This window comes from Ptychodera flava, chromosome 12 (genome assembly GCF_041260155.1).
Source record: "Ptychodera flava strain L36383 chromosome 12, AS_Pfla_20210202, whole genome shotgun sequence".
Classification (NCBI taxonomy): Eukaryota; Metazoa; Hemichordata; class Enteropneusta; family Ptychoderidae; genus Ptychodera; species Ptychodera flava.
Window position 1 is genome coordinate 28,496,589 of NC_091939.1, and position 27,120 is coordinate 28,523,708.

The following is a 27,120-nucleotide window of genomic DNA, read 5'->3' on the forward strand; positions in this document are numbered from 1 at the left end:
AACCTCACCATATGGTTTTGAATGTGACCTTCTCAATGACGATGATAATATGTTTACAGATACTTCGGAGATTTTTAAAATGTATTTTCACAAACCAGAAACTTTAGGCCGGGATATCGCTCACTTTATCTAAATAGCGTTATTATTTGTATAAAGATAAGTTAAAATTAGAAAAAAAAACAACATATTTTTTTCCTGAATCAGGTACTGTCAATATATTTACCCCAGTTACTAGAGTGGACCATAGAGATACCAAAGGATATGCACATAAGCAAAAACTGAACTGCCAATCTTTGAAAAGAACTGACAGAACTGATAAAATATCAAATTTTATATTTTTATTAAGCTGACCATGGTGGACAGACACATGAAAGACCATGAGAATAACCCACCTGATACAGATGTAAATTTTGGTAGAATCGTTGGATGTCCTGGTCATCCATCCTTGGTATCTTTCCATCGCGCGCATACATGGTTATTCCGGATTCCCCCAGTTTCTAACTACAACTTTGCCGGGCTAAATAAATCCACATCAACAGCTACATCTACACTCTCTACAGGTAGGTTGATGATATTTATCCTGGATAGTTTGTTTCACGGAGGCATGGTTTCAGCGGTCGACGACAGCACCAGTTTTTGTAAGGACATTATCCGGAGTCTCCCAGCACTTTGGTGGCAGACATACATGTTGCAAACTAAACAGAGACCTGACTGACTCAGTATGCGCGTTCCTATTATTATTCTAATATATGCAGATTTCTTGTAACATATGTTCTGAAATTAGCTCAGCCCAGAAATGACATATGCTGGTAGAAATGTTACCCTGACACTCCATAAATGCAGGCAGACTCCAAAGCCAAATAAATAATATGGCATTTAATATTTTTTTTGCTGCATTTTTCATATTTACTGAGTCCCTTCCATGCAAACCAGGTCTGGCAAGCACCAACAGTCTACCTAGCTTGAGTGGATTGTTCAACATGACCCCCTACTGTACAGCATGTTGGGTTATGTTATTTCCTTTTCATATTTAAATCATTTTTTATAATTTTAGTTGAATTCTGTTTGATTTGCATAACGGTGTCAGTCTGATCAGATGATAGTGACAGAATCATACAACGTTTCGCTGACAGGATTGTTTGGGAAAAATGATAAAAAAGATAACACATTTAATAAAGTTACACCAGTATATATCTAGTTGCCATGGCAATGAATACTGTGGCCGTGAAGCAAATGCGTTGGATAATAAATTTTTTGTTGGACAGAATTTGTCCAAACATGTGTATTTATTGCTCCTGATCACCTTGTCAACATAAAAAAATTAACAATTTGATTTATTAACCATTCAAAAATGTAAGATCTTTCAAAAATTGTCTGGATTTTCACTGCAATAATTATTTTGCAAAGCTAGCAAATATATCTGATACTGTTGTTTGTATGACATATAGGCTTTTCCTTTTGTTAAAATTATCAATGTTATAGCGCAAAGATCCTTGTGATTGCAGTCCTCTATGATGGACATAAATTTACAAAAGATGAAAACTTGAGCACAACATTAAGTGAGATAAAACTGAACTTCTGAAACAAGCCATCATTCTTTGTCACAGATGCCAACATACGTGCTTCAGCATTCTGCATAGGCCTAAAGAGCGCCCTCTGCCGGTACACTGCAGTGTAAAAAAATCTGGGGATGTGGGATTTTCGGAGCAGAGCTAAAGATTGCTATGGCAACAGGACAGCACAATTAAAATGGCTCTTGAATTTATTTGTACCATGTGAAGACGAAAGGAATTTTTTTTTCAGTAACAGATACACCAATAACAAAAAGGATTTGTGTACAAAGAGAGTGAAATTGCTGCACCTTTGAAATAATGACCAGAATTTTCCTCTTTTATTGATCGATCTATAATATACATTGATCAGAGTCAAAGAGAAGTGTGTCAAATCTATTTTCTGATTAGGATAATGGTGCAACTCACATGTTCAATTTTACCCCTGTGTTTTCACTACTTTCCCAGAGTTTGGAGCTGAAGGTGTGTTCCCACATACATCAATCATCAAAAAAGTCAGCTAAATGTTCAAATTTTGCATCTTTCTCTGATAACTTGACAGTTTTTAATTAAATTCCACATTCTGATTCACTTTAAAATTGGCTACCTGTGTACTACAACCTGCTTTTTGCAGCTCCAAGGTATACTTGACAAGTGACTATCTGCGAAGACTTGTAACAAATCATGCCAGCCAGGATTTCCTGATACTTGATAAAGGTACCTGTACATTAATAAATGTCAAGTTTATTTTATCATCCATACAAATCTAATCACCCAGTGGGCAGTACGTGTATGATATCACTGCTCTATGAAGTAACTCTGGTTTGAATACAATTTATGAAAGACTTCTCAGCTTGATAAATTTGAATGATGGGCCATAGATGTTCTTTTTTTCACAAATTTGCCCCCTAGTATGCTCTTCAATTTTTAATATTCTGGAAACTTCAATATCAAGAATCCAGGCTTGATTTTCACCTATCTCGATTTAAAATCTACTATGATTTATCTAAACTCACAGACCTGCATTCAAATGGTTTGTTGTACAATGCCTGTATAATGGTACAACTGCCTGCATACATTGTATGCTCCTCAGCTCATCTCTCACAAGTTTCCATACTTTGTATAGCATTGAAACAATTAGCAACTGTATGGCAAAATTTTCCAAAAACTCTGTGTTATATTCAATATAAAAATGCACAAAGAATGCATTGAATGAGCTTACAGATTGTACTTATGGCAAAATTCAGGAGTACACTGGTTACTGAAACTGCACAGAATTATATGACTGCCACAATTCACACCATTTGTATCCCACAATATAGTGGTATTCTTTCACTGAGAACTACCGGTAGCTTCTTTTGCTTTGAATACAAAACATCTATAAAGAGTTTCAACATTTGTAGACCTGTGTGTGTAATAAGAACTTCCATCTTGTTCAAGTACCCTAGTGTATTCCAACGAGTGTGTTCTCTTGATTTGAGTGAAGTGACATCTATAGTACATGTCTACATTTACAATGTATTTGTTAAACCATTCCTGAACTACTTATTTTTGTGCGTATTAAAATTTTCTGACCAGAGCTATCAGGTATGTCAGGGAGGAAAGGAAAGCATAGGGTTTCTCTTGTTTACTTCTTTAATATTTTGTAGAGCAGACGGAAGTGAAGGATATTTCCTCTCTGAATCTGATATGCTGTGTAGTTGGGGAGAATTTGATACTTACAGTCTGGAATTACATGTATTTTGTGCACAAAAGTTAATGCAATCAATTTCAAGTCACATTCACATTACAGAACATTGCTTTTACATTTGCTGATTTTGGAGGGGAATTTTTTCATGACACAGATATGCTATTTCTGCAAAGCCTGGTGTACTATGTACAATGTATGTAAACTAATTATCTAAAACAGCAGATGAGATCAGTACAACATATCAGTACATTTATACCACAGCAAAACAACAAAAAGACTGCATCCATATGATTTTGTAAGCAGTGAGAAAACCTAACTTCATGCATGAACACATTGGAAGATACTGTATCATCAAGTTTATGGAGGCTTTTATTTGAAACCAATCCCGGCACTTCAGGTCAAGGAAGTCGGAAGATCTCTTGTTCAATGAAACATCTGACAGACTGCATAGAGAATGATACGCAGTGTATATTTTCATGATACAAAGACGGAGTATGACAATAAGAGCATGCTGTGAGACTCTGATAGTCCTGGTAACAATCTCAACCACTCTGGAATTTCTCTTCAAAGTCTGTTGACTTCCATTATTCAGCGACACTTCAAAGCGTCACCCATGGTGAACTCTGTGGAAATTTACTTCCCTGGATTCTAACAAAGAAGATAACAGAGCCCACAGCACATTGTAGAGGTGGTTCCCCTACTCAACTTGATCATAAAATAATGTACTAGGCATTTGAAAAGCAATTGATGCGTCAAGTTAATTGTACCAAAATATCCTCCACTTTTTCATTTTATCCTGTTTATGAAGTTCGAACAAAACTCTATTATGCATATTCCTGCACTGGTACATGACTGGCATTTTCATTCACTTTCCTTTTTGAAAAATAAAAAGAGATTTGAAAACCAAAGTAGATCTTTGGAATATTTTAAATATTTTCCCTTGTGTAATTTTATTTTTTTGTTTTGCAAATCACAGGTTGACTTTGTTCTTTTAACATTTCCTGCATGTCTTGCATTCCTTCAGAATTAAATACAATGTAGATCCAGTCTGAGGCTGAATATGGGTCTGAAGAATGACATACCCATGTTAGACAACATGTAAATAAAGACCAAAAAATGGAGGGAAAAATCGTTTTAAGATGAGAGCAAAACTAGGAAGTTTCTAGAACCTGTCACAGTTGACTTTTACTCAAACCTGTGCACCCCCAATTCCCTGCAAGTAGGTCCACAATCACCATTGATAACAATGGATCTGGGCAAAACCATGGTGGTGAAAGGGTTAAGGCAGTTGTTAACACTGAGCATGGATCTCAATAGTCTAGTAACGGTAAATTTGGATTCAATGTCTCCCCCAACGCGCGCACGCACTGAACATGAAATTATTGACTCCACTTATTAGAAATAAAATAAGTCACAAAGACTAATTTGAATATGAACGTTATGAAACACGACACATATTGATATAGAGCTGATGTAATGGTGACACATATGGCAGGGCGTATTATTAATACATGTACTGTAAACTGTATATGTAATTGTAATCCATGAACTGTTGGCATTTACGATGCCCGACAGAATATGTAAACATGAATAAAAAGCGTCTATTCTGTCTCTTTTGATGAACAAAAAATTAAAATTTCAAGAGGCATCCTCAGTTACTTGTTGACATTTAGGAATATCTGACACTTTTATTTGAACATGTCATGACATAAATTTAATTTCACGATGGTTAGAAACGCTAAAGAGTATCTTTTTGCTAAAATACATATCAGTTCAATAAACGACAATAACTTTACAATGCTCCTTCAATATTGGTTTACATCTTTCTACAAGAGGATATGGATACAATGGGGTCAAACGGGGTCACTTGACCACAACAAAGGCTGCTTCTGAACTCATTTTGAGCTCTCACAAATTCACTTTATGGGTGGTCCTAATCTTTTGACTTTAACCCTTTCACCCCCAGTTCCCTGTATAGAGGTCCAACTTTACCATAGAAAACAATGGATTTGGGACGAACCATGGTGGTGAAAGGGTTAAGGAATATGTGTACATGAAGAATCTAGGTCAATTTGAAGCTTAAAAGAAAATTTTAGGTCATTTTACATTTTCAGATGCTGTCACCAAAGCCGTCACAGTGATGACACCTCACCTTAATGGTGCCATCAATTACAGCAACACATCAATCGTGTGATTCAATTCTTAAAAGTGTCATTTTAACCCGAACACAAACACCATTTTTTGTAACAGTTCTTTTTAACAGCTGCTATCTGGCCTTTTCATGCCAATGGGTGTTCTGAACAAAAAAGCTATTCGGCTCACTAACTTCTCAGGACTTTAAAAGGAGTTCATTTCTTTATGCCATTCAATTTCTAAAACCCTACATCAGAAGTTTTACAGGCCTATTTAAGTAACTTTTGGCAGGTCACTTAGCCCTTGGTAGGAAGCAGAAAGCCAAGTTTTAAATAGATCATAGAATCTTGAATCATCAAAGAACTTGTGAGTCCTTATTTGATATACATGGTATATGCATTTTAACCTTTGAGTGCTTTAATTTTTTCCCACAAAAATTTTAGTGTAACATTTTACCAATTTTTATGAATTTTTCTGTAATGTTTTTGATAATTTTGGACCAAGTGGACATCAAAGTTCATTAGCTAAAGTTTTTTATCAAAATTTTGGCAGAAATCCGAAAAAATTTGATATATTTTATAAAGGCAACAAAAATTGACTTTGGCGCTCAAAGGGTTAATTACACTAGATCATGTATTGTAGATGAGATGCAATGTTTAATTGTGCTCTGTCATGGTTACAATTGCATGTACCCCAATACATCACAAAGTTCAAGCAAGTTCATGCAGTGTTCTGTTATTCACAGACATAGGATCAAGGCAAACTCAGTCAGGCAGTGTATTTTGCTGGTATGGCACTCTTTATCATACACTGTACAAGGCGTTTCAGTTATAGTACATTGCATACATAGATATGCCATATCAAAATGGATAAAGATACCGGTACATGTGTTTGTCTGTTGGACAAGAGCAATGGCAAATGAACTGGTCCAGCCCCTGATCACAAAATTTAGATTCCCCTTTCTCAAATAAATTTGATTGTGGTTTAAACAATCACACAAGTAAATTCTGCATGACGCTATCTAGGATACCCCATTCTGTTATACTAATAACTTTCTATAGCTAAATGAAAATGGAATGTAATTTGATAAAAAATTCTTGAAATTAAGATCTGGCAGAACTACATTCATACAGAACTACCGTACTGGCACATGCCCAATTTTGGATAGAGAAATTTTCTCTTCAGTAATAGTCGTGGGAAAGTTTTTCTCTTGTGCATGAACACTCAGCATTGACTTGGGAGGTTATTTTTCATCAAAGAAAACACAAGCCACGTTGAAAGAACAAGGAACGTGTTCAGACACCTTGAACTTTGATCCACTGAGTTGAATGTATTGTTTTTTCAGTTTGCCCTTTTTGTGTGAAAACTTGTCTAGACAGGACGTGACAAATACCACTGTAAAATCACCCACACAGTAATTTGTTCCAGCTGTACAAGAATTGGAATTTTATCAAAACTTGGAGATTTGGAATATGGGAACTTCGGCTGATGATTAGTATACAAATAAATACCATGTATTATGTAAACATCATATTACAATGAGTTACTATGAAATGTGTGTGTCTTCACTAATTTACCTTGAGGAAAATTGATGTATTTGGTGATGATTGAGGTAAAATTTTCTTGTCTCACTGACTTGCATGTTGTAATTGAGATACTGCATTTAAAAGAAAGGGCCATTTCGTTCAGTGGAAGGACCATTGAGTTCAATCATACCAGTATGGCAATAAGGGCAGTCCAAAATATACTAGTATTTTGAGCAGAAAAACACATCTCTCCCACAAGCTTTATGCATGGTTATCTCACCTCCAGTGTGCCACAAAATTTCCCAAGTAAAGAAAGACCATATATGTACATCCAATACACATGTATGACAATGAAAGCCTATAGCATTAAAATTTCAAACGAGTGGCTCTGACATAAAAAGATGGAAAAAATTTTAAACAGGATTGATCATGTCAAAGCAAGAATTTGAAAAATTTTATGCACAGCATATATAAATCTTGCTTATCGTTTTTCAGATTTCAATGTCTTCAATCTTTCTTTCATGATCAACTTCAAGCAAGAAGGGATTGCGTGAAAAACACCAATTAAGCAACCTTTTTAAAATATTTATTGTAATACCATTAATTGTAGAAGGAATTTACATCATCCATAAATATTTTCAGTGTGAGTCTCATAACACTTGGAACCTGATGAAGTAACGATGACACAACAGAAGAAAAGGCAAGGTTGGTTACCGTCGTCATGTTTTTGTTTTGAGAAAACTTAACAAGCTTTGGTGAGCAGTGTTGATCTAAGTGATAACACCTGGCAGCTTTCTATGGAACAAAACGCTGGATAATGACCATCGTTAGAATTACAAAGGATTACAATAGGCACTGTCTTCTCGCTATTGTATGGTGTTGCGTCGTTCAACAGTTAAACAGATTTGCAATGGTGCATCAGAGGCTCAATCTGAGTCAATAAGCACAGCACATACCCTGTGTACCAAAATGCAATAAATAAAACTTTAACATACATTTTCTTCTCAAACACTACAGTGTTGATGTGCAGTTACATATTTCACTAGGGTTTCCTTTACCAGAAAAATGTACATAACATACTGTATAGAAAGTTTTACAACTTTTGCAAAAATTCCAATGGAAATCGCACTGAGTATGATCATAAACCATGTTACTGAGTGATGTCTCAATAATTTTTTCTTCAAACGATGAAGTACTTGATGAGCCGTTGTTCAATCAATGAATCTGCATAAACATTTAAATTTAAATTTTGTTCTTGTCTCAAAAAATACTGCAAATACAGCACGGAAGTTTTTTATGATTATACACACGAGACAGTACGTTACACTTCTAGGACTGAGCTCCCCTATATCAAAGAATGGACAGTGGAGTTGAAAATCACTGTCTATGATCCAAGCAAGACCAAAGAGTAAAGGCTACAAGCACTCATTTAATGCTGTTGTTTTTCTGCTATCTTTGGTTGATTGGCTGTCAGAAAATAGACACATTATCATAATTTCTATTTTTAAATGCTGTCTCTCTGGTTAAATTAAAATCATAAAGTTGGAGAGGGTAGATTCAAGTCTGGCCTGAATTAGTTCACTGAATTATCAATGTTCAGCTAAGTAGAAACTTGCTCATTTCTTCTTTCTATCAGAGAGAATTGGACTAATGCACAGGGCAATATGTGGCAGATCATCCTGAAAAGATGTTTTGCCTCTAAGTCAGAAATGAAGAATTATTGTTCCGTACCAATTTCTAATGAAACCTGTGAAATTCGTCGCTCACTTCAGCATCAATCGGTATCTTTGTACTGCATTGTGTTTTGCTGTTGATAGGAAACGTGACTATGTTAGAATTTGATAAAAATTTTGAGAAAATGTACCTCTCATCATGAGGTGTACACACATATTTGAAAAGAGGGCACTGGTTACAAGCTGTGAAAGGCACAAGTCAAGTACACATACTGCTACGTAGACTTTAGTGAGATTTTATTGGGAAACACTAATCCACTTTGTCCACTTGTCCTGTTAAAGTTGAACTCAAAACAGATACTTAAATTTCTTTGAATGCAACCTTGTCACAGTGCTTGAAAATTTTGTGACATATATGTATCATAAATAGGAATACACTATCACAGGTAATCTTGAATAATGATGTTACTAAATTCAAAAGCATTGACAAAGCTGCAATATATAACGTTGACTTTCCGCCTTTTTGTCTTTTATTTTTCTCTTTGTTACCAGCCACAGCTGTATCATGTATGAGTCATTTTGCAAATGTTGCAATAAATCAGATCAAAGTTCAAAGGAACAAATGCATACATGTAAATTAGCAAAGATATGTATTTATTCATAGAAATCAAATTTTGCATGATGTTTAATACGAATGCCTAAAAATAGAAATGTACCACCAATCTGAAGCCCTCCAACAGAATTTGCTGAAGAGGTGTGGGTATGAAATGAGTTCAGGGGACTTGATAACAGCGGATCAGACCACTGTCATCAAAGCTACGTGATGGATAGACACTCTACACTGAATACACATATGTGTAAAGCTTTCAATAAATGATGACACTGCACTTTAATCAGTGTCTGTAGACACATTTATCACACGCCACCGGTGACGATCCGCTTGTAAACTCATCCAGCTGTCATGGAGTGTCATCAATACAATATATATGTCCCATCTTCCAGCTTCAAGAGCATCAGATATATGTTCCTACAAACACGGACGACCATGTTTGAAAATTATTAGTCAAGAATAAAATCCCATTACACTGACTGTTTAGTTTATTTCTGACAGTGTAAATATTACCAAGCATCAGAATACATGAATGAGAGTCAAGCATCTATCATAAACAGAGCTAGGCAGTCAGCACCCTGTACTGTTGCAATGACATCAAAGATTGAACTCAAATTGTCAAGGGTACTTCAACTATCTTTATCATCCCTGAGAATTTTTATAACACACTCTTCAGAGTTAGAAACCTCATCATAGATTTGTAGCATCTTCTGAGACTAGAGCCATACTTTTGTTTATTCCAGCACAAGGTGAATTTTTCACAATATATATATAATTTTCTCATATGTGTAACTGTAACAAACTGAGAATACCTCGACAAAATGACTGCACTTACAAAAATGTGATAAGCTGGCCAGTTATAGCTTGACTTGTAGAGTTAATGTTTAAGGGCAAATTCCAGGTGACGTGGAAGGTTTGATGAAGTTTGTCTGGTATGTGGAGTCAGTCCACTTCAAGTCCACTTCCTGGCCATGTTTTCACACAATCTGTGTTGCCTGGCATCTTGGCAAACCACCTGTTGCTCTACATGGTAGACCTGGATTTCTCGACATCAGTATTAAACTGATGGCGGCAACTTTTTATTAACACGCGACCATTTTGCTCGCACTTTTCCTCTCCATCCCTTTAAAACAATTTTTACTAATGTTAAGGTGATTGTCGAACAAAACTGACTGTAGACTTACAAAACTCAGAGATCAACTGCAGAACCACACACCCTGGATGGCAGTTATACTTGCCATGATTAATGGTTGACCCCTAAGCACATTCATTTATTGGATATCACAACATCATGTTCTAGCCATGAAGACACAAATTGGTAAATGACACACTGTATGCACAAACAGTATGAATGACCCACATCAGTTCAAAGGTCATCAACAAGGAGGAGATAGGATTAGTGGACCTGACACTGATGAAAATTTAATGAAGAAAATTGTGTGACACTAGACTTTAAAAATTATCCTGACAATGGCACAGATGTTCCTGAACTGTGGCAGTGAACGAGTACTTTATCATGAAACTTTTTTATGATTGTATAAATGAAAAACTTAAATAGCATATTCATTTGCCTTTGTGACAGGGATGACACTGGCTGTACAGCAGCTTTTTGAATTGCAATTTAAAGTACTGTACAATAAATTAAATAGAACTTCAGATTCTGACATATATACTGAGCTCATTGATTTGTCATAATTTGAATTATAACATTGTTTATCACAGAGGCATTTACACTTAAAAATAGGCTATGACATAGTATGACATGTCTGCAGGAAATGCGCGGGAAGTTCTCAGAATTTCATATTCTTAAGTCTTTTATCAGTAATTTTTCATTCTTATCTCAAAGGTCTTCAACCAGACTGGAGTAATACAAAAAGTAAACATGCCCTAGATGTGATCATTTCACGCCCAACATGATGTACAGGGTACACACATTAATCTGGTGTGATCTTGTGACATTGGAATTATATTTTAACATCTGTACATACTACATATGTGAATTTACATTCATGTGACTGTAAGTATATTTACTGTAAGTACTTCATTTTGAGGGACAATCGCCATAACTTTTCACAATATTTCAATAATTTTTGTCCTGAAAATATTAGTCTTCTTCTCCCTAAAGTATGTTGAAATATAAATTATTTGCTAAATGCAAATACTATGCAATATTTACAATACACAATGTTGCTGCCAAATGATTCTAGTCAAGACTAAAGTCAGTCGTTGACAAGAACATTGATATTATATGCATATACATTTATATCTACATACACATATAGTGTTGTGACATGTTGAACACAAGGCATTTCAACATGACCTCCAAAGTAGAGCAAGAAATTTTATTTGTGATCACTACAAACATAACTGAAAATACCATAATAAAGTTTAAAGTTGGGAAGTGTACTCTCTGCACTGGAGAAGTAACCACACACACAGTACAATGTATTTAAGTATACAGTATGTACAACCATACAATAAGCATACAATTCATCATTAGTAAAACCAGAAAAAAATCACATTAACTTTTTTTCACTCAGATATGTCAAGAACCTGCAAGATCGACAAACCAGATAGTAGAAGCAACGATCAAATATATTTATGATTAGATGTTAGATGTTTATTAAATTTACATGTAATATGAAAGGCATACTGATTCACCATGAACTTGAGTTGCAGACATCACAAGGAATTCATAGAACAGTAATAATAGGTAGGAAAGAGACACCAATTACTGGATTAGGAAGTTACCATCAGGAAGAGACCAGATGTCTATTTGTACACTGTAAGCTTAATGTACTTTCAATCAATTTTAGACTAACACATCATCAGTAAGCTGTCACATGTACAAGAACATATGGTAGATGTTTCAAGCATATTTAGGTCCCTCTTCTGCCGGCTTTTTCTATTTATACATTTATGGTATATTAAAGACAAAATTAACACAATAGCCTGACAACACTCTTATGGATATCATTAGAAAGAGTTCTTCTCAGGAAGCCTATGGATAGATTAAAGGCCCTATCATCAAACTGTTCTTGGTTTCAATTTTTTTATTATCTATTAAATGAAGCCCTGCAGAACCCTGGCTACTGCAGGCAATAGTTGGCAATCAAACAAGTCGAACAGCTGCTGTCTGCAGTTGCCGAGATGCAGACCTGGGAACGGGCACAGAGTTACTAGATCAGAAAACAATACCAATATAAATCAATATGGATGCCAGAAATAACCAAACGGGAAAAACAATGGTTGATTGTGAAGCCACAGATATTAATGACAGACTTCAAAAGATCTACATTTATCCTACACTGCCAGTACCCGACTCCACCTAAAATGGTGAATCACTATCACTTTAAATGAAAACAGAGTCTTTTCACTTCTGTACATGATACAGACATGTTGTAAATGAAGAATGAATATGGAAATTATTAAACATTATTGCATGTAAATAAACACACCTGTTTTGTTCTATTTGTAGTATCCAAATGCACAGCCATTTCACTGAATTTAGAATTAAAAGCTTTGTATAGACTAACCATCCGTACCCCACCACCAATATCAAATAATCAGCTTTCTTCATCTTGTAGAATCACTTCAGTTGATATAAAATACTTATTATGTTTTAATGGATTAATTCTTCAAATAATACCAATTTACCACTAAATGCAAATATATTAGTTCATCTACCAAAACTGACAGTAATCAGCCCCCATCTAAATTGATGAATCATTAAATATACCGTCAGTCTTGTACCCGCTGTACATTGTACATAAATGAAGTTTCATGTCTTAAAATTACTAATATTTCAATAATATGTGTAATGGACACTCATAACGTCTTATTGACACAACATGATATGTATATTGACATGTATACTTTTCATGTACATGTATTCTCCAAGGATGGCAGACCACAATATTTCAAATCTTGATACATGTAGTTATGATCAGTCCAGAAAATGCCACATAGATAATTGGGTCAAAATTTCCTGACAACTTATTGAAATATTGTATTGGAGATATTAGTATTGGGGAGTGAACAATAATTTCCCATGATGCAACTGGATGAATTTTGACTGTTTGCCTTTATATACACTGAGGACTTTCTCAAAATAGTTTTTACAGTTTACCTTTCACACTTAAAGTTTTGGTGCAATCTCGAGGCTTTCAGAGCAGTGGTTGGAGCCATACTGACCAACTGTATCAAAGACTCATCCTGAAATACACATCTCTAGCCAATGAATTATAATAAACTGTAGCTCATGTACTCTCAATTGGGTCAGTCATTCTTAACAGTTAATAAAAATAAATAACATTACACTGAGCATTTTTGTTAGACTGACATGAAATGTGTACCCATCTAAAATATATCACTACATGTTAAAAGTGTCAACAGTGTATGTTGAGTTAAAAGGTACAAAACTAATTTGGCAAATTAACTGGATGATTATTTAATTTGATTTGGAACTCAAGTCAAGATGCGACAGTTGTTGAATGTAAATAGACTGTGTAATGTGACTGTTAATTAAAACTGCATCAACTCACTTAAAAAACTGCATTTCAATTAAGTTTAAATCAATATTATTTGTCCAGACTTCAATTAATGCAACTAGCAGACAATATTTCCAAAGTACCTGATTGAGTTCTTTGAAAAGCCAATTCTCTGTATGTGTACACATTGTAACATCATCTGTCACATTATTAATGACTGGACTGTTAAAACAAATAAGAGTTTATTGGCAATAAAAAATTGTGAATTTTCTGGCGATGTAATGTGTCACACATTACATCGCCAGAAAATTCATAGTGTCTTGTAATAATTCACAACAATCAATATAATTTAATTAGCGAATCCGACCATTTGACAGGCGTCTGATTTCCCTTTTAAAATGGTTTCACTTCGGAAAATTGTATATCATTTTCTCCTTCATATCTTATTTCCATCAATTCCTCACAAACAAAAACTTCACCACCACTTAACAATGACTAAGCCTTCCTCCTTACAAATATGATTAAAAGTGGCGTCTTAACTCTTACTTGTTTGTGTGCTACTTGTTTAGGCCAGAAAGAATAATTAACTTGTTGTTCGGAATAGCCGCCTTTACTTTTGCCAATTTAGATATTTTTCAAATTGTCACACAGATATACATCTACATCGCCACTATTTTAGATTTTTTTTTTTGTGCATATTTTTACCGTTTCCTATGTTTTTCTGGTAGCATGTGGAAATGTTCAGAATTTGTTCGGTCAAGACTGCCTGTTTATGTAATGCCTCTATTATTGTGGACAGTTTGTAAAATCTAGACTCCAAGTCACAGTGGGAGATTTTGCTGGTTCGTAAAAAGATTTTGTAAAATTTGGCCGCCGCCTCTGTTGCTTTGCCAAGAAGTTCTGAAGAACAATATATTTTTTCCTCCAGCCTCATCTGATGTTTCTAGATATGTTGATCTTACAACCATGACACTTATACCCACTGACAGAACATAAACATGTTTTTCAAGAAAATCAGATGAAATATAAAACCACTTGTACATTTGATCTTTTGGATCTTTTTCAAAAAATGATTTTTGCTTGCCAATTTTATCATGTGAAGAACAATCTTGTGCCAAGTTTGTTCTACAAAATTACATATTGTACAGTATGTGTGCTGTGAGTAAGTCAAACTATAATTTTGTTTTGCTTGTGCATCCCTAATTTAACAAACAGGCAGGCTGTACATCAAGCTATAATGTATCAGGGGCAAAGACAGTGATTGATTATCTATTAAGATTTACATCATAACAAGCGCTGGACAGATTTCAAGATCTATTGCAATGCTGAGTGGTCACAATAAACAATTGCTGATGATTATAATTGGCAAGTGTTCAGATGTTCAGATGTCTAACATATAGTTCGTATTTGAATGCGTCACCACTCTGAAAACTGCATACATGTACATGTATGACATATTGAGCGAAAATGTAAATGGGCAGGGTATATTAAAACAAGTTGCACTGAAATTGTCTGTGGGTGTAAACTTTAATCGGTATGAGACCCCTGACAGCAGAATCTGAGAGTATGACTGGTATCCACTGGAATCTGAGAGTATGAATATATCCACCATTATAGCTGGACTGGACTGACTTATAGAGTCTGAGAGCACTTACACGCATATAATCTAGCATTAGGTACAATGCGATACCATTACTTGTAGGAGAGGTATCACACATAATTTTAAAAACCACACATGCATACACATACAGTACCTTTAACATGTAAATACACATTCTATGTACATGTTATAATATCATTGATGTTTAGAATGCCAAAGTTGCGAGCAGACAAAATTTTAAGATCAGTACATCGTCAATTAACAAGAAGCATCACTTTGAATGCTCTGTCAAAGGTTCAGGAAACCCTACTTTGTCTCTCATGCTGGTATCTAAGGGTTTTACATAGAATACATCGATACAGAACACACATGCATCGTCCGAGTACAGGGGAATGTACTTTGATTATCTCATAAACTACAAACACCAGACATACTTTGCAAAGGATTTTGATTGCTATTGGAGATTGAAAGCCATCATGTTTTTTAATTCCGATTGTGCATGAATCCTTACATTGTCAAAACACTGCAATGAAACAGAATTTGTTACAGTAATTGTCAAGAGATAGTTTATGTATTCACAGAGGCTATTGTGTCTTGGAAGTGAGTTTTTATGGCATTTTTGTTGTTCAGTGGATGGATTTTCAAGGTTGCTCTGTCTCTTGGTTAAGATAATCCAACACATTGGAAAATGCAAAACAAGAAAAGTGTGTACTCTTAAACATTGACATAACAATTTTGAAGCTACTTCACGCACAATGAAACTTCTTTGCATAATTTCCCTAACAGCTATCTTGTCAATACAGCATTAGCCAACAACAATGCTAGCTACAGTGTACTTTCAGGGGAAATACTAAGCTAAGTGAATATCATGATTCATCAGTTTCTGATCAAAAAACCTTCCATTGCATTGAAAGACGAACATGGAATAGGTAAACCCTGGAATTCAAATTAAATAGACCTTGATACCAACAAAACATTGCAAAAACATACACAAAATGTAGAACTATGTATACATGTATTCCTGTGCAACTGTTCATCCACATTGCCAGATGCCTGTACTGTCCATTTAATATGTATAATTTGCTTTATCAACAACATGTATTCTCAAATACAGGCAATGTGGTTGATTAATAATGACAGAATGATCGCCTCAGGGACAGATATTCAGACTCAATTATTTACAATACTTTCGTTTGTTTTGAAGCTCTTTGAGTAAACAAAATGTTCATCTTATTTTTGATTTTTGTGAGAATCAAAACTTTTTGAACTTTTGCTACAGATTTCACACTGGGATGACAGCCAATTTCAAGTTGCAAATTATTGGTAAATTTTAGGTAATTCGTTTCTCTGGTAAACAAGTCATCGTTGATGACACAGTCCCCACTTGTTAATGGGTATTTTGATTTCAGGTCCTCAGAAAGGATAGAGTCCTCTTCATTAGGTCTGTGATAAAAATAAATACTTTTGAATGAATTCGCTTGATACATGTCTGAGTTATGGTTCAGGACATGAAAAAATCGTAACAAAATGGTCGCACAGTGGCCATATTGGATCACATCACAAAACAAATTGATGTGCATAGCTATGACATTGGTCGATGTCCTTGTACCAACTTTGAATAAAATCGGTTGAAACATGCGGATATGCCTGAGAAATGGCTCTGTAAATGAAAAAATTGTATTAAAATGGCCGCCTGGCGGCCATATTGGATCGTATCACAAAACAGATTGACGTGCATATGTATGACATTGGTCAATGTCCTTGTACCATTTTTGAATAAAATCGGTTGAGATATGCCTGAGTTATGGCTCTGTACATGAAAAAATCGTAATAAAATGGCCGCACAGCAGCCATTTTGGATCGTATCACAACACAAATTGACGTGCACAGCCATGACATTTGTCAATGTCCTTGTACAAACTTTGAATAAAATCGGTTGGAACATGCCTGAGTTATAGCTCTGTACATGAAAAAATGGTAATAAAATGGCCGCCTGGCAGCCATATTGGATCGTATCACAAAAAAAATTGACGTGCATATCTATGACATTAGTCAATGTCCTTGTACCAATTTTGAATAAAATCGGTTGGAACATGCCTGAGTAATGGCTCTGTACATGAAAAAATCGTAATAAAATGGCCGCCTGGCAGCCATATTGGATCGTATCACAAAAAAAATTGACGTGCATATCTATGACATTAGTCAATGTCCTTGTACCAATTTTGAATAAAATCGGTTGGAACATGCCTGAGTTATGGCTCTGTACATGAAAAAATCGTAATAAAATGGCCGCCTGGCGGCCATATTGGATCGTATCACAAAACAAATTGATGTGCATCTGTATGACATATGAAGTAATCCTTGTACCAAGTTTGAATGAAATCGCTCCAGGCATCTCTGAGATATCTGCGTGAACGGACGGACGGACGGACGCACGCACGCACGCACGCACGCACGCACGGACATGACCAAACCTATAAGTCCCCCCGGACGGTGTCCGTGGGGACTAAAAATTGCAGAGTGATCCCTGATTTTTGTTTTCTTGATTTTGAAAGAAAATGGTTGAATGTTTCATTGAGAAAAGTTTTACGCAAAAGTCGAAGATTTTCACTTATGTCAAAGCTTTGCAAAATCAGCAAAATGTTGCCACAGAGAGCCCACCATGCAATCTCATCGATGATTGAATCTAGCGTGAACTGAGTGGGTATTTACTGGAAAGCAATTATCACATCTCTTATTGAAATCTCCTTAGCAGATTTGCATGTCATTTTGTGTGCTTTGTTACACACCCAAATCAATGGAATATTGTGGAATCAACAGCATTACATACAGCTAATACCAGTATTTGTGATGGATCGATTACTTCCATACAAAGCTGTTCATATTTGCGGCACAGTTTCTGTATTTACTTACCAGAACTGACTAACAATTGCGTTTTATTGACATACAGTTGCAAGTATCATTGCTTTCAGATTGACATAGATGACCCAGAAATTTCTCAACTGTGGTCATTTTATAAATGGCCATGTAAACATACACCATTATTCCTCAATTGCGTCACAGAGTCAGCAACTGGAATCTGGCCATGCATTTAGTTCTAGACAACACGAGTGACAATCCATTTCGCTAGTTGTCATTAATATGTACAAACCGTTTCTTTGCTTGTTTTGTTCATTTAAATGTGAGCAAGTTCATCCACAGGCAGACTACCTGTACTGTCTATATATGGTCCATCACACTTTGAACTGACCATGAACTACTGCATATTGTAGATGATGTCCCCTGTCGACTTCACAGCAGGTTGTAAAAACCACAATAAACACAATACAGAAATTGCTTGCTTTTTTTGCCTGATTTTGTTGGAAGTAAACATCTTTAATTATTAAAGGAGCCGTTGTTCAAACACACAGCTGATTGTCTGGGATTTCCTCAACAGTTAACAATATCAACACAAAAGATAAATTTGATTGTTGCTATCTAATGGAGGTTTGTAGGGACAGATCAGATCTCCACTGCAAATGGTGGGCTGGGCCACACAGTGTGCACTTGCCACCATGCTAAAATCAAGAGTGTACAATTAATTATGCGTAACTTTATGTACCATATTATCATTACTATTAAAATTCATGTCTGTTTTTTCATGGCTGGGGATAGTTTATGGCTAAAAATTCATGAACCATAGATTGTATAATTACAACTATTAAAGCAAAACCTTAGAGCAGAGTTCACCCTTGTGACAAAACTGTCAACTATTTAGAATGAAAACGTTTGAAAGACAAAGATCAGTACGCTGTGTTCAGAAGACATTCTCCCATTGTTTGAGCTGATGACAATGAATCACTGTTAATTGTTTGCGATTATATGCTAATGAACTTTACATTCCAGTATGGGGCTATTCTTTTCTGGGTCGTCTATTTCTGGTTGGGCTGAAATTCCAACACCTTTGTTATGGACACACAGGTAAAGTTAAGCCCATGCAAAACAAAGTATTTGGTTGAGATAGCATTTCAAAAACCCGGCAGCAGTACAAGAAGCATGTTGGTACATGCTGTTTTCAGTTGGCTCAATGGTCAACTGTGGGTTGACATACTTCGTTAAATGCCGCTAAGCCTACACACCTTGGCCGGCTGGAATTTCAGAACCCATCCATACACTTGTAGGTTTGTTTCGCACTCTCTCGTTATTTTATTGACAATCAACAGTCGGTATTGAAATTCGCCAATAGCTAAGAAGCTTTCTTCGTTGTGATTTCATGGGCAAGTACATTGTAAAACTGAACTGGTCAAATGTACATCTAGGTGTGCATTAAAACTGGAGAGGTATATAAAAATTGCAAAGGAATGGAAGGTTATACTTGAATCATTCCTGTTTTTTTTCAAATATGTTTCATTAGGCATGTACCAAAAAAATAAATAAAAACAAATAAACATGGCTAGTTCACAGAAAATTATGACAAAAAATTCACCTGATCCTCACATGTTTTTTATGAAGATCTGACCCTGTTTCTCATTACAGACTTTTACTGCATTAGACAACGGTCCCTTGCTCAACCAGCAGCTCGGTGCAGTAGTCACGGAAACAAAGAACCTATCTCAATGTTACATACCATTCAAGTGACGAGTTGGAGTGAATAGGCCACACTGACTGACAATCTATCAAAAAAACTCCACTGGCACTGTTTGTACAGTTTTACACCTGAGTTGGAGTCGGTTCCAACTGCAGGCATATATTGTCACATTCAAACACAATGAACCAAATAATTGGCCTATCCAGGGGCAAAATGTACAATGGTTTGTTTCTGCGTGTTACCATTCTCTCTGACATGTGGACAACCCCGGTTACACAGAAACCCTTAAACCACTCTTGGGGGCAGGTTCAGACACATAAACTTGACTTCCACTTATGCCCCCTCAATACCATGGCACTGTGCCAACAACGTGGCCAGAGGACCACGAACAAAGCCACACGCTGTCAACAACAGATAAACTTTTACACAGATCCTCCTTTCTTAAATCTTACCCTTTTACCCCCAGGCTGTCAGAGGGAAAAAAACAATATTACGTAGAAACTTGTTTTCAGTTGTTTCCTCTCTGGACTGATTTGGTGATGTAATGATATTGATTTTAGGTCAGTGCAGTACAGTTTGTTGCTCAGAACACACAACAGAATTTGAAACACTTCAAAATATACATTGTTCTCAGACAATGGAACACAGTCAAATACATCATAGGTGTCCACTGTATTATCTTTCCCCATGATTTAGTTTCAATTACTGATACGCGCTGTAAAATTATGGTGCAATTATGTATAATGCAGAGAATGCATTATGGCTAAATCAATTAATTAGTCTGAGAGTCAAAAAAATGTACAGTACATAATCAATGCTGTTTGACTAAAACCACAGTATAGTTTTGAGGTACCAACTGGCCCGTCTGTACTGAACTGAAAGAATTTTATCAGAAAATGCCTGAAGTATAGAGTGTTTCAAACACATTCAGGCAAGGCTGAAAATCTATCAACAAACCACTATAGAAAGTAAATAGCAAATTTGCATATCCTAAAACATTTATGAAGATTTTTGTTTGATATGTACATTTAGGGTTGTGATCTAGAGCTCCTGTAAATTATCAGAGACACTGGGTCACTATGGATAGGTGCAGTATTTATTAATATAATTCAGGATAGAATCTGTACACGTAGCACAGGAATGCAGGTAAAAATGAATGATTCAGTTAAATTAGTCGTTTGGAGTATTTTGACAAAATTTGCTTGTACAAATATGAAATTTAATTTTGCAACTTCAGTCATTTCCTTTCCAACACAGATATGACATTAATCTTGTCAAAGTACAAGTATATAAAAGTGCAGAAATCATGAAAATTCCAATGTGCATTTATCTAAATGCTGTTGACCCTAAAATATAATAATCAATAACAAACAAAGGTATGACTGATAAACTGAATTTATTTCTGGACATATCTTTGCTTGAAATATTTTGCATCATTTTATTACTGATGAGAGGCAAATGAAAGCCCTTTGAAAGTTCTGAGAATAAATCAATTGATGAATTATACATTTGCCTGCAGGGATCGGTAATGACTTATTCAGAATATCATATTATACGAGCTCATTCTTGTCAATTATGATTAATTAAAGAAGCTGAATGACCTTACATGTAGCCTGAAACAAATACCCTGGCAATTTTTCTGATACCACATGTAAATAGTAACTATGAATATAGCATGTCATGAAAAACTGTGCACTGCCTTGAGCAAAAATTGGCTCATCATATATGCCATCTGTGTTACAATATCAATTATATATGATTTCAGTTAGTCAGTATACAGTAGGTATTTGACAGCTTGATGAAAAATAAACCTGCCGGGCAACATGTTATTGGAGCGATGTATAGCTCCCATTAATCTGTGATATCTGCAGACAAGACAGATCAAAATGCTGACTTCATACCCTACACTGCTATGTAATTACACACAAAACACTGAAATTTTCTAAGCACGCAACATGAGTCATAAATTACACAGATACCAAAAACATGTAAGAGACAAGCGCGAATGTACAATATTAGTTTGTACATGTTCCGACATATTTTATGTCTGTGCTTCCTCTAAAACTATTAAACCTGTATCCTCACATGAATTAATGCCAAACCCATAATGATCACACCTCTGTCAAAGAACTTTTTTTCTGCATGACTAGATTTGAGAGTTTGACCCATGACACGCTGACCTCGGAGTTAGGCTTTAAGTCATGTATCCCTGGTTCTGTACATGTTCATCACCATGGCAACTGCAGTTGGCGGGAATGACAACAGCTCTGTTGCAGATTGGGAGTGAAGCCCAGACTTGTGTGGAGGATTAGGGGCAGACAATACACATCACAGGTGCCCGCATGCACAGTGCCCTGGACACTGACAGTGAATCAAAAAGTTAAGTGTCAGCGTCAAGGTTTTGTAGCAACTGAGTAATTAATTATCCAAGGAAACACTGAAGTAAGATTGTATTTCATTTGAAATGAATGATGTTGCTTTTTTATGAGAAATTATAATAAGCGGGCTTTACTGCCAAAAAATATTGAAATATTGTTTTTGTTTTTGACAACAGCCATAGTATAACCGACCAACTAAAGTTTGTCAATCAACAAATGTGTACACATTGGATTCAATTCAGGCGTACTGGCAACTCAAAACAAGCTAAATGGCATTTGCCAAATGAAAAGGTTGGAAAAATCTTGTACCAAGGCTACCTGTGTAAACGAATTGTTTCTTCATCAAGCAAGCAAACTATGCGTTCATGGGTCACAACCTATGATTAATCTCATCTCAGAACTTTTGAGCAGATCTCTCTTAGTAAACACACATGCATGCCTCAACAGATCGGGAAGAAAAAAAAGCCATCAAGCCATGTCCTCGAAACACAAGTTTACGAATGAAATACAATATGGCAGCATCGGCGTGGCACTTTAATACGAGGTCACGCTGACTGTGTGCTCAAATAAAGTGAACCGTACCACCCTTATCAAACCTTTCAATTGAATAACCTACACGGCATGTTCACTAGTGTACATGCCACTTGCCTTCCTTCAGGATTGTCTCTGGAGAAGACACTCTTTTGTCAACTCCAATAATTTAGTTATTGTGATATATGGAGGGCAACTGACTACACTGAATGGCCTGCAATGATTCTTCGCTTACTTCCTATTGTCTTCTATTGTTACACTAGGTATACAAAATCAGAAGACAAGAGAGCTATGCAGTAACTCCCATCGACACTAAAGTGCTCAGCTGGTTTATTGCATATCGACCCGCCAACACTGGGGAAGATGAAATGGTGCCAGTACAGACGAGACTATGAGGGACTCTCATTTATTGTGTATATTGCGCAGATCACAGATGGTCATTTCAAATGAATCTGAAGCCCTATACAGACATGATTAATGTACTCGTTTGACTTCAAATTCATGCCTCCAATATGTACAAATCTGTCTGTATACATGAATGTGCTAAATTAAATGTATTATCAAATTTATTTTATAAATAGATATTTACCTTGTGATGAAATACGAACTGCTGCCTGTACTTTTTATGTTCTTTTCAATTAATTATTGAAAATTCAATTACATTTGCTACAAAGAGTCATTCAACTGTGATATGGAGCTCCACAGTTGTAATGTAAATATACAATCTGTTTTCTCGTCTCATTTTGAAGGTCTTTATCCCAATTTATCAAAGTAGCTACTGCTATCTTATCTGATAAATTCAAGTGAATTCTACACTTTAAAGTTTAATATAAAACTAGATTTATTCAGGAGTATGCAGTGTTTTTTTCACAGGTTGCTGTCTATGGTACTGTATATCTCAGATGAATCTGGATGCTGTGGTGGGTGTGATTTATACTTATTGAAATGGCCCTGGCAAACTGAAATGTATTTGAATCAACAAAATCTATATAACTATCTCTGCTGACTTGTCTTTAAACTAAAAGCTCTTTTTTAATATAAGTATAATGAGATGTCCATGGTTTGAAAGAAAATCTATCAGTATTTCATTGTTGAAATATCAGAGTCAAATGCGACTTTATTGAGCAGTCTGGTTTGGTGGTAGTCATGTATTATTATCATGAAATCAAGTAATTTTATTGGTATTTCTAACCAGCAAAAAAAAAATGGTGATCCGCGGTTTCACATCACTGGGTTATGAAACCCTGATCTCCCGTCCAAGTCAAATAACCACTGTGAGTATCGGTACACAAAACTTAATTCGATCAATTTTTGTTTCTGTTGTTGCACAATTTTGAATTTTCAGCAAGAAAAGTTTACAATAAATTGGATCAATTGTTTTTCAATGACTCTGGATGCATAAAAGTTGACTGCTCCAGTGTAACAACCACTGCATTCTCTTTGCAACATATATGTCATTTATATCAACACCGACAATACTCAGAATATTTCACTCTGAATCATTGGAGAAATGAAAAACACCCAGGGTTTTATTTGGTTTGAACAGAGTAGCTGAATACCCGGTCATCACAGTCTGAACTTTGCAGCAGCCACACCTCAGGGTACATTGTACCACGTTCCAGTTATATCACTTTAACTGAAACCCACATGTAACCATAATAAACTATACAATGGACTGATTATCACTGCAACAATATGGCTTGAAAGGAAAAATATTTGACTGCTGACTTGTACTGCTGTAATTATGGATTAGGTAGCACTGTTGCATGGGTGCAACAAAGTGACAAGGGAAGGTTTAGTCTCAAAATTCAAATATAATGTATACATTAGAGTTGGTATCATTGAAATTCCTTCAGTCTGGATTTCCAGTTAATTTGTAACCATGACCCCTTGAGGAGAGAGCTAGTACAACCATTGTTGTGTGAGTGATTTCTGTACCACTCTAGAATCAGTGCAGAGCAAATAGGCTATCACAAAGATGGCCCTACTGCCTGTGAGAGTTATATGTATGGTGCTTGAGTGAGATACGTCACTGAACCAAGGAGTCTCCAGGCAGTGTATTATATCAACACTACTTGTGATGGAACACAACATGTGAAATGTGTTGCTCACATCAAAATACACTGCCATCACTTCACTAATTCAGTGACGTACCTACATGGAGTCATAAAGTCAAATTTCTAAAGTGTACCTACCGAATTATCCGCAGATGAATCTGTGTCATCAAGCTGGAAGGCACGCTTTGGTGTGGAAGACAAAGATGGGCTGCCAACAACTGGTTCAGGCCCTACGCTAGACCTAGAAGACTGGTTGCCAGTTTTCTCTGAATCTTTATATTTCTGAAGTTCAGCTTGGAGAGCATTTTTCTCCTGTTGCAACTTTTTGGCTGTATTTTCCTTGTCAATAATTTCCTGATCTTTGAGCTTCATTGCTCGTTTTACACTTTGCATGTTACTGAGATCTTTTTTATCATCTTTCACAGGTTGCAATATCCTTTTGATCTCTGTCTCATAGTGAGACTTCAGACGCTTTATATCCTCAGCTTTATCACTATCACTTCTGCATTTCAATTCATAAGTTGTTCTGCCCTCTCCTTGGCTTCTTTCAGAGACTTAATTTCCTGCATAAGCCTTTTTCGAGCTCACTGGTAGCTCCCTGCACCTGGTTGGCCACTTGTTTCCTAGTATTCTCCTGGGCTAGCCGAACACTTTCCTCGTATTGCTGCAACAATTTCCCGTGGATCTGTTTCAACTCCTCTTCTTTGTACTGCAAGACTTGCTTCAGTTCCTGGTCCTTCTCCCTAGCAAGATTTTCCTGAGTCTTTGCAATTCCAAGTGCTTCTCCGAAAGCAACTTAAGGCTCACCTGTTCAACAGCTCGGTCCTTTTCCCTTTCTAGTTGGTCACGTACTGCCTTCACTTCCTGAACTTTTTCCTTGTGAACCATTTTGCTCCTGTGTTTTTCCGACTCCAAGTCCGCTCTCAGCTTGTTTATACGCCTTTTCAGGTCTTCGTTGGCCTTTTTCAGGTTAACGTTGGACGGGGACGATCTCGCGGGTGAACTTCTAGTCGAGCTCGCCGGCGAAAGGTAATGGCCGTTTTCGAGAGATCTTGTCGTCGACATTATTGCTGGTAAATCTCAATGCATACACGAACAGAAATAAACAAAATAAACACGTACTGTAAACTAATAATTTACTAATGACTACTCACAACACCGCACCTGACACATCTACTGTCACAATCTCAAATCGGAATGGCTTCAATGCGTTGTTCGCTGATTACCCCATGATGTCTGAAGAAATCCACTGCCTAAGAAGTCCGTCATCCGCAACAGTTGTGAAGCGAAGCAGACACGTTAGCAATCGACCGCATAACTTCCCATGCGAGTTGCCATATTTGCACCAGTAACGGACGTTCAGTGTGTATCGATATGTAGCGTCGCCTTGGACCTGCGACAGCGGCAAACTACACTTTGGATAATCTACAATCGGAGCGAAAGATTTTGAAAATAGAATCAGCCCTTCCAATTCGCTTGGTAAAATTAATCGCACTGCTATTCGGTTCAATCGTTAAGAAGATAGTTACTGTACAAATTCTGACTCAAAGTTGAACAGCAACAAACGTAAAGTTAGACGCCATTGAATAGCAGTTACTTCTAATTTACCTTTGACCTTAACGTCACGAATATGCAAAAATTTAAACTCTGCCGGCGAAACCACAGGTTGCGGGCGTTACACCCGGCCGGACCCCTCTTAGTCCTATTGATGGCGCACATTTGTGTGGTACAAGATGTGTGCTTTAAACATTATGTATGACAAAAGTGACTTATTATACTTATGGTAAAATATCAGCAAACTTACAAACTCACAAGGTAATTTAAAGGATCATTTTCAGCGAAATTTATACAAATTTATGTCCCAGCCATTGTTCCCATGATCGCAAAAAACACGTACATTTGATGGTTTAAAGCTGTCACATGTAAATTCACAAAAATACAAAATTTTCCAGAATATAATGTCTGAGTTGAAATTGTTTTGAAATATCAATGAATATATTAACTATTATATATGCTAATTCTTAACTTTGGTAAGAGAAAGTGATGAATTTGTGAAACTTTGAAACTTGAAAACTGGTTAAGAAAAAGGTTTTCAAAGAAAAACAAAAGAAAAACACAATTTATACATATTATGTAACTGAAGAAGTGACTGCACCTTTTACAACATTGGCAAACATGTACACTCAACTGAATTTTGCTCTTTACACATTAGACATCTCCTAGGTTTTTTTTGTTTTTTGTTGTTTTGTTTTTTGGTTTGTTTGTTTTTTGTTGTTTTTTTTTTTGGGGGGGGGGTTTCCACTGCCAAAAAATAA

At 36.0% G+C, this 27,120-nt stretch overlaps 1 protein-coding gene and 1 long non-coding RNA gene across 4 annotated transcripts in view; one reads left to right on the forward strand and one right to left on the reverse strand.

Annotated features, from left to right (window-relative positions):
- LOC139146245 (RIMS-binding protein 2-like) overlaps positions 1–25,320 on the reverse strand; it is a 157,412-nt gene extending 132,092 nt beyond the window's left edge. Inside the window, exon 1 of the mRNA XM_070717653.1 lies at positions 24,944–25,320. Within this exon, the coding sequence (XP_070573754.1) occupies positions 24,944–25,198 (255 nt within the window). The 5' untranslated portion in view covers positions 25,199–25,320. The remainder of the gene's footprint in view (positions 1–24,943) is intronic.
- LOC139145559 (uncharacterized) lies at positions 353–22,988 on the forward strand. 3 transcript variants are annotated; one of them, XR_011554952.1, is made up of 3 exons: positions 353–560; positions 2,185–2,267; positions 21,990–22,988. It is a non-coding gene; the product is annotated as an uncharacterized lncRNA (long non-coding RNA). The 3 variants fall into 3 exon arrangements; XR_011554953.1 differs by lacking the exon at positions 21,990–22,988 and adding an exon at positions 11,029–11,091; XR_011554951.1 differs by lacking the exon at positions 21,990–22,988 and adding an exon at positions 3,502–4,171.
- Positions 25,321–27,120: the final 1,800 nt, after the last annotated feature.